We start from the raw sequence: 13,496 nt of genomic DNA, 5'->3' as shown, positions 1-13,496 counted from the left end.
AAGGACTCTTAAAATTGATTTCCTTACTCCACCCCTGACAAGTGGATTAGCGCTTAAATCGGCCTTGCCGGCTCGAATTTGGGGTACTGTGGACACAATTCGACGGTAATGCCTCCGGGAGCTATACCAGAGTGCTCCATTGTGACCGCTCTGGACAGCACTCTTAACTCAGATGCACTGGCCAGGTAGACAGGAAAGAACCGTGAACTTTTGAATCTCATTTCCTGTTTGGCCAGCGTGGCAAGCTGCAGGTGACCATGCAGAGCTCATCAGCAGAGGTGACCATGATGGAGTCCCAGAATCACAAAAGAGCTCCAGCATGGACAAAACGGGAGGTATGGGATCTGATCGCTGTTTGGGGAGAGGAATCCGTGCTATCAGAACTCCGTTCCAGTTTTCAAAATGCCAAAACCTTTGTGAAAATCTCCCAGGGCATGAAGGACAGAGGCCATAACAGGGACCCGAAGCAGTGCCGCGTGAAACTGAAGGAGCTGAGGCAAGCCTACCAGAAAACCAGAGAGGCGAACGGCCGCTCCGGGTCAGAGCCCCAAACATGCCGCTTCTATGATGAGCTGCATGCCATTTTAGGGGGTTCAGCCACCACTACCCCAGCCGTGTTGTTTGACTCCTTCAATGGAGATGGAGGCAATATGGAAGCAGGTTTTGGGGACGAAGAAGATGATGATGAGGAGGAGGAGGTTGTAGATAGCTCACAGCAAGCAAGCGCAGAAACCGGTTTTCCCGACAGCCAGAAACTGTTTCTCACCCTGGACCTGGAGCCAGTACCCTCCCAACCCACCCAAGGCTGCCTCCTGGACCCAGCAGGCGGAGAAGGGACCTCCAGTGAGTGTACCTTTTAAAATACTATACATGGTTTAAAAGCAAGCATGTGAAAGGATTACTTTGCCCTGGCATTTGCGGTTCTCCTGGATGTACTCCCAAAGCCTTTGCAAAAGGTTTCTGGAGAAGGCAGCCTTATTGCGTCCTCCATGGTAGGACACTTTACCACTCCAGGCCAGTAACATGTACTCGGGAATCATTGTACAACAAAGCATTGCAGTGTATGTTTGCTGTCGTTCAAACAACATCCGTTCTTTATCTCTCTGTGTTATCCTCAGGAGAGTGAGATATAATTCATGGTCACCTGGTTGAAATAGAGTGCTTTTCTTCAGGGGACACTCAGAGGAGCCCATTCCTGCTGGGCTGTTTGCCTGTGGCTAAACAGAAATGTTCCCCGCTGTTAGCCACAGGGAGGGGGGACGGTTGAGGGGGTAGCCACGTGGTGGGGGGAGGCAAAATGCGACCTTGTAACGAAAGCACATGTGCTATGTATGTAATGTTAACAGCAAGGTTTACCCTGAAAGAGTGTAGCCACTGTTTTATAAAATGTGTCTTTTTAAATACCGCTGTCCCTTTTTTTTTCTCCACCAGCTGCATGTGTTTCAATGATCACAGGATCTTCTCCTTCCCAGAGGCTAGTGAAGCTTAGAAAGAAAAAAAAAAACACACTTGAGATGAAATGTTCTCCGAGCTCATACTGTCCTCCCACACTGACAGAGCACAGACGAATGCATGGAGGCAAATAATGTCAGAGTGCAGGAAAGCACAAAATGACCGGGAGGAGAGGTGGCGGGCTGAAGAGAGTAAGTGGCGGGCTGAAGACAGGGCTGAAGCTCAAATGTGGCGGCAGCGTGATGAGAGGAGGCAGGATTCAATGCTGAGGCTGCTGGAGGACCAAACCAGTATGCTCCAGTGTATGGTTGAGCTGCAGCAAAGGCAGCTGGAGCACAGACTGCCACTACAGCCCCTGTGTAACCAACCGCCCTCCTCCCCAAGTTCCATAGCCTCCACACCCAGACGCCCAAGAACGCGGTGGGGGGGCCACCGGCCAACCAGCCACTCCGCCACAGAGGATTGCCCAAAGAACAGAAGGCTGGCATTCAATAAATTTTAAAGTTGTAAACTTTTAAAGTGCTGTGTGGCATTTTCCTTCCCTCCTCCACCACCCCTCCTGGGCTACCTTGGTAGTCATCCCCCTATTTGTGTGATGAATGAATAAAGAATGCATGAATGTGAAGCAACAATGACTTTATTGCCTCTGCAAGCAGTGATCGAAGGGAGGAGGGGAAGGTGGTTAGCTTACAGGGAAGTAGAGTGAACCAAGGGGTGGGGGGTTTCATCAAGGAGAAACAAACAGAACTTTCACACCGTAGCCTGGCCAGTCATGAAACTGGTTTTCAAAGCTTCTCTGATGCGTACTGCGCCCTCCTGTGCTCTTCTAACCGCCCTGGTGTCTGGCTGTGTGTAACCAGTAGCCAGGCGATTTGCCTCAACCTCCCACCCCGCCATAAACGTCTCCCCCTTACTCTCACAGATATTGTGGAGCACATAGCAAGCAGTAATAACAGTGGGAATATTGGTTTCGCTGAGGTCTAAGTGAGTCAGTAAACTGCACCAGCGAGCCTTTAAACGTCCAAATGCACATTCTACCACCATTCTGCACTTGCTCAGCCTGAAGTTGAACAGCTCCTGACTACTGTCCAGGCTGCCTGTGTACGGCTTCATGAGCCATGGCATTAAGGGGTAGGCTGGGTCCCCAAGGGTACATATAGGCATTTCAACATCCCCAACAGTTATTTTCTGGTCTGGGAATAAAGTCCCTTCCTGCAGCTTTTGAAACAGACCAGAGTTCCTGAAGATGCGAGCGTCATGTACCTTTCCCGGCCATCCCATGTTGATGTTGGTGAAACGTCCCTGGTGATCCACCAGATTTTGCAGCACTATTGAAAAGTACCCCTTGCGGTTTATGTACTCAGCGGCTTGGTGCTCCGGTGCCAAGATAGGGATATGGGGTCCATCTATGGCCCCACCACAGTTAGGGAGTCCCATTGCAGCAAAGCCATCCACTATGACCTGCACATTTCCCAGGGTCACTACCCTTGATATCAGCAGATCTTTGATTGCATGGGCTACTTGCATCACAGCAGCCCCAATAGTAGATTTGCCCACTCCAAATTGATTCCCAACTGACCGGTAGCTGTCTGGTGTTGCAAGCTTCCACAGGGCTATCGCCACTCGCTTCTCAAGTGTGGGGGCTGCTCTAATCTTGGTATTCATGCGCCTCAGGGCAGGGGAAAGCAAGTCACAAAGTTCCATGAAAGTGCCCTTACGCATGCGAAAGTTTCGCAGCCACTGGGAATCGTCCCAGACCTGCAACACTATGCGGTCCCACCAGTCTGTGCTTGTTTCCCGAGCCCAGAATCGGCGTTCCACAGCATGAACCTGGCCCATTAGCACCATGATGCATGCATTGGCAGGGGCCATGCTTTCAGAGAAATCTGTGTCCATGTCCTGATCACTCACGTGACCACGCTGACGTAGCCTCCTCGCCCGGTATCGCTTTGCCAGGTTCTGGTGCTGCATATACTGCTGGATAATGCGTGTGGTGTTTAATGTGCTCCTAATTGCCAAAGTGAGCTGAGCGGCCTCCATGCTTGCCTTGGTGTGGCGTCCGCACAGAAAAAAGGCGCGGAACGATTGTCTGCCGTTGCTCTGACGGAGGGAGGGGCGACTGACGACACGGCTTACAGGGTTGGCTTCAGGGAGTAAAATCAACAAAGGGGGTGGCTTTACATCAAGGAGTATTTCAGGCAGGACTTCATGGAGGGTTCCAATAAGAAATGGTGCACCTAAGTTATTGTTCTTATTGGAACAAGGAGGTTAGCCTGGCCTCTGATTGATACATGGCTAGATTTACCTCGCTGCACCTTCTCTGTGAGTGACTGCAGTGTGACCTAGAGGAATGAGTCCCCTAGACGGGGGAGGAGGCAAATGAGTACAAATCAAATCTGGTCTATTTCTTGTTTTGATCCACTCCATCTATCTTTTACATCTTTGGCTGGCAGCAGACGGTGCAGAAGGACTGCATGCCATCCACATTTCATGGCTGCTCGGCAGAAGATGGTACAGTACGACTGCTAGCCATCCTCATCTCTTGCCTGCCCGGCAGAAGATGGTACAATACGACTGCTAGCCATCCTCATCTCTTGCCTGCCCAGCAGAAGATGGTACAGTACGACTGCTAGCAATCCGTACCACCTGCCTGCTCACCATAAGACGGTTCAGTAGGACTGACTGCAGGACTAAAGAGAATGACCTGGTCAAGTCACTCCAAATTTAGTCCCTGCGCCCATGTCTGCCCAGGCACTCCCAGCCGATCTGGCCAGGAGCACCTCGGATACGACGAGGATGGCTACCAGTTGTACTGCATCGTCTGCTGCCAGAAAGCAATGGGTTGCTGCTACTGTGTAGCAAAGTCATACCACGTCTGCCAGCACCCAGGAGACATACGGTGACCGTTACCTGAGCGGGCTCCATGCTTGCCGTGGTATGGCGTCTGCACAGGTAACTCAGGAAAAAAGGCGCAAAACGATTGTCTGCCCTTGCTTTCACGGAGGGAGGGAGGGAAGGGGGGCCTGACGATATGTACCCAGAACCACCCGCGACAATGTTTTAGCCCCATCAGGCATTGGGATCTCAACCCAGAATTCCAATGGGCAGCGGAGACTGCGGGAACTGTGGGATAGCTATCCACAGTGCAATGCTCCGGAAGTCGACTCTAGCTTCGGTACTGTGGAAGCGCTCCGCCGAGTTAATGCACTTAATGCACTCAGAGCATTTTCTGTGGGGACACACACACTCAAATATATAAAACCGATTTCTAAAAAACCGACTTCTATAAATTCGACCTTATTCCATAGTGTAGACATACCCTAAGTTGACCTATGTTAGGTCAACTTACAGCCACCGCTGTACTGTCCCAGTTCTTTTCCTTACTGTATGATATGTCTATTTTTCATGTCCACAGGGTAGTGTCCATGTGTATTGATAGGTGATGTAAGGCATCTAAGCATGCTTTTGGGTGCTGTAAAAACTATAAGGCATTGTGTTTATTCTTTGTGGAGTCAACTTTTATTTTATTTCATTTTTTAAATTTGGCTGGTCTGTGTATTTTTTCCCGTTCATGGCCTTGATTCAGTGTCAGACTAATAAGAGTTGGATGTTGTCCCAAATATTTTACACACAGATTCCTTTGGTAAGGATACATTTCTGTTATAAAATGTTTCCTGATGCATTGTCTGAAAATTTCCACAGTGCATATAAATGCAATTAGAGTGCTTAGTTATTGCCAGGTGCAATAATAGTGTAATGTTGCAAGTAAAATTCAGTTTATGCAACAATAGCATTGTAACTGTGCTAGGAAACAAATCAGTTATTGATTTTAAAAAATAGTAACTTTTATTAAATATAATTGCTTTCCATTTATAGCTCTTCGTGTGCTTTGCATACTGGTTAGTTCTCATTAAACTCTTGATGAGTTAGATCTGTTTACTATACCATCTTACAGAACAGAAAACTGAGACAGAGGCTGGGGTATTTTGTTTTGAACTCCATGGATTTAGGGGGAAAAATACTTAAACAGCACGTCAACTTCAGCACTGAACAATAGAATAATAAACTAGAGTATTACATACGCTATCTAGTAAAAGTTAACAACCCCGTGCTCTTTAGATTAAGTGCCTTCTCTCAGAAAGCACCCCCTGAAGGACTCACTAACAACATTTTTATCATCTATCTAGGTGCTTATATGGCTCCCATCACTGCAGTATCAGATTTTATTGTAGATATGAAATACAGAATAATAGAATTTCTAATATCGAATCAAAACCATGAAAACAATGTTTGCTTACATTCTGTGTAAGCCAACAAAGGAAACAGAATGAGAATTCCAGTAAGTTCCAATTAATTTTTACAACACTGGGTAATTCAAGGTGTATGTAGCATCTAACTTATCAGCATCACACTGCTGTTATTAAAATACATTTTAAACAAATATTTACATATTGTAAAACCTTCTAGAGACCAAGACCTATCCCTTAGAGGAAAGATACTGCTTTACATGGGAGACGGATATTTTACCCATGTACATCACAAAGAAGCAAAGTTGGGTGCAATCCCCATTTCCTCTTTTCCGCAGGTCACCTTAAAGAAATAAAAAAACCAGAGCACTTTTCCCATTCACAAAAAACCAAGGAGATTTAAATTAAAGATTAGCCAGATAGTTTTCCAATATTGGAAAACAACAAGAGAGAACAAATGTAAAGCCTCCCTTGGAGAGCAGCGTGCACGTCATGCCTGTTCTGTTACAAGCTTCAGCAATAGGCAGAACGAAATTGCTGTTCTTTGCACTCAGGCAAAGTTTTCTGCAACTATGCACTTTGTAGCCACCTACATTTGTGCAAACCAGGTGTAAGACACAGTTAACAGAATTCAACACCCAAGTTTCACTTTCTGCACAGGTGAAACTGAATACACAGGGTGGAAGACAGTGGAGCTTAGATAGTTAAAGGAGCAGTGCACAAAGTTTTCCAGCGTTTCATAGCTATCTGCACCAAGCAGATTAGCAAAGTCTTCAACTGGCTTTATGTATTAGCCTACTGCCAGAGACAGCAAGCCTTTGGGGGAGGTGGATTAACTACACCGATGACGGGAGAGCTCTCTCCCCTCAGTGTGGAACATCTTCATTAAAGTGCTATAGCAGTGCAGCTGCACCATGCCCAGGAGCTTTTGGATTAATATTGTTTTGGGTAGAAGAGTGTGTGTGTGTGTGTGTGTGTGTAAAGAGAGAACATACAGAAACTGAGAATGGACATGGAGAGAGAGAGAGGAGAGGCAAAAAGCAAGAGAACCAAGCAGTAGCCTGTAAAGAGAGTGAACCTGGATAAAGCTAGAAAGAGAGACCTTTTGAGTTGGTGAACAAATTTGCCCAAACGGAAGGGTTTCTCAGTGACTCAGAGGGTCATGACCTCTAAGGGAGTCATCTGGTGGGTGACTGGCCCTGACAAAATGAGTGACCCATTTATGGACTCCACTAATCTGGGGGGCGGCTTATGCTGGGTGGGTGTCTTGTGTGCTCGGGTGAATGCCAGATCTATGAAATTGCCTGAGGCACCTGAGTCCATCAGCCCCTCTGGGTTGATTCAGGCACCAAAGGGTGCCAGAGCCAGAGAGGGGGAATTGGAGATGTGTTGGTGTGGGCTGCTGGGGAAAGGGGAAGGGCACCAAACCAGCTGTGATCCCACGATTGGGGTTAGGGTTTCATGTTTACTTACCAGGGCGCAGATTGGACCTTGGCAGGGCAGCTTGATGCAAAGCTTTCTTGTGCCCTGCAGTATAGGCATAAGCCTGATGCCTGGTGTTGATTCTTCTCCATGTCAGAAAGGCGGGGCTAGACCTGATCAACTTGAATGGGTTCCAGTGACAGAGAAGGGACTGGTGACAGGAGGGTTTGGGGACAGCGCCCGCTGGGCTGGGGGAAGTTGGCAGAAACTTCTTTGTCCTTGGCGGTGTTTGGTCAGGCAGTCAGTGATCTGGATGCATCGGTCAACTGAGGCGACCAGGCCAGATGGGGCTTCCACCCATGCCAGTTCATCTTTAGTATCATCATTAAGGCTGAGCCACAAATGATAATGCTGGGCAGCCTCGTTCCATTCAGTATCTACTACCATGCGCTGGCACGCAGCTGCATATTTAGCAACTGGCAGGCGTCCCTGCCACAGCACAGGAAGGGCAGTTTTGGCTGCACGCATTGAAGATCATCACCAGAGCTTGAACAAAGTCGTCAAATTGTCCCAGAAGTGGGCCTGATTTTCCTGGAGCGGAGACACCTGAGCTAGGGTCTCCCGAGTAAGCAGGCTGATAGTCAGTCCTGCTGAGGCTTGGTCAGTGAGATACGACTGCGGGTGTAGCAGAAATAGAAGCCAACACTGATTTAGGAACCCAGGAAATTTGCTTCGATTGCCATTGAACTGGTCAGGAAGGAAAGGTAGCAGCTGGAGATGAAGCTTGCAGGACTACGTTAGAGAAGGAGTCGTGCCCAGGGGTTACAGCAGGAGTTAGTAGTCAGGAATTGGAGCCCAGGGTCAGAGCTGGAGTCAGAGGCGAGACGCCAGAGCCAGAAGTCAGGAATCAGGACCGAGGGCCAGAGCTGAGTTACCTGGTGTGAGGCAAGGCGGGGCAGGGCTGGGAACAAACAAGGGCAGGAGCTACATGGCTGAGTGCTTTGAGCAGCTGCTGGGCGTTAGAGTTGGCCTGCTGATTCTTCCAACAAACAGGGGGTGTAGCCAAGCTGGCAGCCTGCTACAGGCCAGCTGTGATAGCTACGTTGCACGGAGACTGGCTCTGCAGCAGGCCCTGATTCCTAACAGTTCTTGGTCCCGCCTGCATTCAGAGAAGTATTTACAAGGAATGTACAAAGTCCTAATCAAGACTGCATCAAAGAAAATACCAGACGCCATCAATTTCTGCTTCCAACTGGAACATCCTTAGGCCCTGAACTTAGATTAGGTCGAAAAGGGTCAACATTATAAAAATAAGTTATGATACTGGTGTAATTACATCTGTCCCTAGTACATATGAGAGCAGCCTGCCATAGCCTTATACTGGACGAAGAGTGAGTGTCACTGGAAAGAACTTCACAGTTGTGTCTAAGTTTATTAAAACCAATCTGTTTTGTTTCCCCCTGCAAATGTCTCACTTTCATTTGAAACAAATGGAACCATTTTAATGTGCTGCTAATGGAGGAAGACATAACACTTCTTCAGTGAGTTTGATGAAAGTATTGCTGTGCAACAAATTGTAAACTAAGCTGTACAACAATCTATTAATCAGAAATGTGAATTTTTCCCCCCCAAGAGTTGGAGTTTCACTAAATAAGCATTCAGTGTATGATTAATTGATTCAGGATGGCTTCTGTTGAATAATTATGTTCAATAATAGTCTGGATTCAACTTGTTATCAATTGTCACTTTAAATCAAGTATAATAGTTTTCAGCTGCGCATACTATATAAACTGAATATCCAGGGAAAACAACAACCAACCATCTGATTTCCAGACAGCTTTGCTGCCCATGGCTAAGTTCTAATGGTGGATTTCAAAGGGACGCTTCTTGTGGGGGGTAGTTCCAACAACTTTGCACACTACTTTGAGAGTGGAATAACAAACCAGGGCTGAGGAGAGCTACTTTCCTATTGCCCCACAGTTGGATTCACACCATATGTACTGCGGTTAATGGCAATTAAGAGTAACTTCTCTATGTATACACACACATGTAGGATTAGACACTTAGTGCTTCCTCATCAGGTGCTGGGTTGCAGGTAACAACCAGCTTTTGTCCAGTACGCTGAGAATTTCACAGCATCATGGGTTGGTGAATCATGACTCAGCATGATGGTGCAACAGATCATTGCTGCGTCAAGGCAATTCATTTAATCAACTTTACGTAGGTCTAATTTTTTAAAAGATGCATCTGTTTTTACCAGATGATACTTCTCCTCTGAGTCCCCTTGTGAGAACTCTCACACGTATAATGGTGCTCTCTTAAAGAATTACAATGGATTGCCATCATTTGCCTCTATTCCAATATGGAATGCTACCACTGAAGTTGGATACAATATTGGGTTTGATTCTCCTCACTCTTTCACCATTTCTGACTTACATTAATGCAGGAGAGGAGAACCAAGTCTATCTAAGGTAGCTATCTGGCCCTAATGGTATCTTTAATGTATTTGTCTTTACAACACCTATATGAGGTAGGGAAATATTATTAGCCCCATTTTACAAACAAGGAGCTGAGACACAGAAAGCCTCAGTGACTTGCCCAAGATCACAGGGGAAACCTGTGAGCAGCGAACTGAAGGCTGGTATTCCAAGTCACAGGCTCTCTAGCCACTAGGCCATCCTTGCTCTTGAATGTTTGATACATGTGGAGAGCCTTCACCTGAGGTGAATTTGGGCTGGCACAAACCAGCTTGATAAACTGGGGTTCCCTTTTTTGGGGGCGGGGGGGGGAGACTATTGTTTCTTGTTCCAGAATCTAAGATTTTTTTTTAAGTGTCTAGTCCTTCTAGTTTGAAATGAACCTTCAAAATCGTGAACATGTGTAGCTGATGCAGAGATGTCTTCAGACACTGGCAGGCATCACATATCGAAGTGATAGCTGAGAGGTATGAACTGTCCTATTCATCTGAATAAGATGTTCCCTCTGAAGCCTAATTATGATTATTTAAATGTCAGCATTGTTAAATATTTCACTGACAGTCAAAGCATGCATGCAAGAATGAAGCACAATCTGTCATTAATCTTTGTAAATTCACTTATGGCTATACCTACATTTATGAATAGATAATATTGTTTCTGGTCCATATTTACTTCATACGCTGAGGATAAGCATTAAAAAGTAAAACTGTTACCTCATGTATTTTGCAGATCTGTGAAATTGGTAGTAGGGTGGTTTTCTGTAAGAACTTTACACACTTTTCACTCCTTGCCACTCATAGTCATCTATGGTGCTATATGCTGGTGGGGCTATGTATGGCGCTGATGGAATTATGGGTAGTCTAATCCACGTGATATATAAAGACAATTGCACAATCGTTACTGTTATTTATCTCTAGTTAATCTTTCTCTTCTTTCTGGCTAAAGTAAATTGGAAAAAGGTGTTGTAATAGTTGGATCTCTTTCATTCTTCTTACTGTTTAATTCAAAGCTATTTCTGACTATTAAGGCTGAGATTATTGCCTTAATGTTAAGACTGTAACAGTGAATGAGAACACTATCAGCTGTTGCTGTTTCCAAAAGAACACAGATTTAGGTATATTGCACTGCAGTGCCATTTAAAACTTATACAAGGAAAACAATGCTCCTAGTTACATCGAATGGAACCCTAATACCAGGCATCCAAGCCGATGCAATTACAGGGCAAGGCATCATGATGGTGGAGCAATATCTTTTAGGGTTCAGCCTCAGCATATTCAGCCAGTGTATCATCTAGTAGCTCGGTCTGAGCCCTCCTGCCTAGGAAAGAACACCATGATATCAGTGGGAAGGTGGCAGCTCTATGCTAGGCCCATTGCCCCGAGAAAACTTGTCTCTTGATCAGTCTACGATACACTCCTCTCTTATAACCCATGAAAATAATAGCTCACTATTTTCACGGAAGCTTTCACAAGTTATTAGAACTTCCTTCTCTTTCCCTTTTGTTTGCAGAAGAAGAAGAAAAGTTTAAACAAACAAACAAACAAACAAACAAAAAGGCCTACCTGCAACTGTCATTATAAACAACAGCACTATTGCAGTAGCGATTAGAAATCCCAACTAAGATCAGGGCCTCATTGTGCTAGGCACTGCATAAACACACAAGGGGTACAGTTCCCCCTCTGTGTACACATACTCCTCTTAGCTCTCATTGAGCCAGGGCCAGTATAAATAGCCGTGTAGCTGCAGCAGCCTGGGTAGCAGCAGCGGAGGCATGGCTGAGCTATGCCAAGTACACACCGGTTTCAGATGGTTTCGTACTTGGCACAGCTTCACGGCCGTTACCCACGCTACCGCCGCTACACTGCTACTTGTACTTGTGCTAGCTCAATGAGCGCTAATGAGAGCATGTGCGCACAAGCAGGGGACTCACACCCCTACCTGGTGGTGTAGACGTAGCTCCAGACTACTCCAAAGAGCCTACCATCTAAATATACAACTATAATTAGACCTTGTACGTAGTTATAATAGCTCTTCCTCCTCATTGCAAAGCCACCACCAAAGAATCATCTCTCTTCTTTAGACATGTTTATGGGTTGATCCTGGTTAACTCTTTCCTCTCTAGGAGGGGGCTTACTATGACTGTTTTTCCAGATACCTAACTGTAAAATGTTTCCTAGGTCACTGGACATATAGCTCCCCTGTTTCTCAGAAGAATTAATCTGGGTTATTTGGCTGATTGTTTGAGAGGGAGAATCTCATATGAACATACATGAGAATGCATTTTATTATTATTTATTATTTTTATTTATAGTCAGGTGGGGCCTAGGGACCCCAACCACGATCAGGACCCCATTGTATAAATAACTGTACAACCAGATTAAAAGACAGTGCCTGCCTCAAAAAACTGGCAATTAAACAGACCATACAGACAACTGTTGGGGAGAAGGGATATAATATACAAGCCGAGTGAATTTAAATGTAGGCTTCAGGGAATGGGTTACAGCAATTAAAATTATAGCAGCAAGGTCCCCAGAGTTTTGTCCTAAGTTGTTTTTGTTTGTTCGTTTGAGAGCCCAGCTGATTCATGTAGCCAGACATGCTGGGCCCAGTTAATCCTACAGTTAAATGGTATGACTTCAGGGATGAATATATCTCATTATTGCCTTGTTCTGGAAAACAGCATCATAGGCTAAATGAAATAGTGAAAATGACACCTAACAGTTGTAGCAGTTTCTGAAGTACAGATCACTAGTAGGTATAGAACAAGCTAAAATGTGACCAGAACTGATGATCTTTCTGGGACTCCCTTAGATCTCAACAGCAAACAGATCTCTATTTATAGGAACCTCTATTGTCTTGTGAAATAAATATATTTCTTTACCAAGAAATTTCTGTTAATGTAACTTATTCCCCAAGTGCTTATACACTGATCTAGTCACACGCACATCTACATGCGCCAACATTTTGCCTCCAAGAATAAATAAATAATATAGATTTTAGAATGCTATTTATGGGGGAAATGAAAGTAACCTGATCCCAGACTGAACAGTCCCTTGAATATACCCTCAAACTACAGCTCAAATTGACTACCCCTTAAAAATCAAAAACTATGTTCTATGTTAATATGTGATAACTTACCACTTGATAGGCATTTATCTCAATGGACTTCAACCTGGAAGGGCTGAGTTCTGAAATGAAGCCAAATTGAAGATTAAGTGAATAAACTGTTTCTTTTCATATCAAGAAAAAGCACCAAACTGTACTTTCTTGAGAACTGATCCTCTTCCTATTAACTGGATGCTGTACCTATAAACAGGACTTCTTTTGGGAAAATAATTAAGAGATCCTTTCCTGAAATATCTGCATTTTTCCATTTATTTCAACTATGCTTACACTGATGCTTTAATAGTTTGTGCAAGCTGCATGACTAAATTTGTGTTCCTGATTATTCAGGTACTATTATCTGATGTATGGGAAAGGGAAAGGGAAAGGGAAATCATGCAGAATGTAGAGTATAATTATTAGGGGACTAACACCAGTTCACTATCTGAACACTGCCCTGACAACAGGTTAATAATATGCCACTTTCCCTGTGCTGTCAAAATCTTTGTCATGGTAATAACCCATTTTCTCTTCTTGTTAATCTTTCTGTCTTGAGGATGAAGTGTCAGAATTAAACATTACAATGGTGAATTACAGCATTGTGCTGGTGATGCTGCAGTATTCTGTATTTTGATTAACTGGACATTCTTCTAAAATTTGTATTCAATTATTTTTTGACTGAACAATTGTGCTGATGAAGGAGAATAGGATGGCAGTGATGGGACTGAAAACTCACTGCTTCTTAATGATTTTAAATCAGCCAGATACAGTCAGACAGCTGCTGTTTGAATTTCCC

At 44.9% G+C, this 13,496-nt stretch overlaps 2 protein-coding genes across 4 annotated transcripts in view; one reads left to right on the top strand and one right to left on the bottom strand.

The window, feature by feature from the left end:
* The window catches only part of LOC144930221 (uncharacterized), a 453,637-nt gene that overhangs the window by 60,567 nt on the left and 379,574 nt on the right, over positions 1 to 13,496 (bottom strand). The window contains exon 4 of one of the 3 annotated variants that reach the window (XR_013635366.1): positions 12,737 to 12,786. The exons of the other annotated variants lie outside the window; for them this stretch is intronic. The gene's annotated coding sequence lies outside the window, so the exon portion shown is untranslated. The remainder of the gene's footprint in view (positions 1 to 12,736; positions 12,787 to 13,496) is intronic. 3 annotated transcript variants of the gene reach the window in all.
* LOC144930162 (uncharacterized) lies at positions 400 to 1,941 on the top strand. The gene is made up of 2 exons (XM_078851302.1): positions 400 to 843; positions 1,432 to 1,941. The coding sequence occupies exons 1-2, from the start codon at positions 435 to 437 to the stop codon at positions 1,584 to 1,586; spliced, it is 564 nt and encodes a 187-aa protein (XP_078707428.1). The 5' UTR covers positions 400 to 434; the 3' UTR covers positions 1,587 to 1,941.

This window comes from Lepidochelys kempii, chromosome 2 (assembly GCF_965140285.1).
Source record: "Lepidochelys kempii isolate rLepKem1 chromosome 2, rLepKem1.hap1, whole genome shotgun sequence".
Lineage (NCBI taxonomy): Eukaryota > Metazoa > Chordata > Testudines > Cheloniidae > Lepidochelys > Lepidochelys kempii.
This window is presented reverse-complemented; position numbering and strand designations above follow the sequence as displayed.

Excerpts from the sequence above, each read along its gene's own strand:
- LOC144930162 (XM_078851302.1), top strand. The coding sequence starts at position 435 with ATGAAGGACAGAGGCCATAACAGGGACCCGAAGCAGTGCCGCGTGAAA. Across the intron at positions 844-1,431 it reads AGGCGGAGAAGGGACCTCCA|CTGCATGTGTTTCAATGATC; the intron begins GTGAGTGTACCT and ends TTTCTCCACCAG.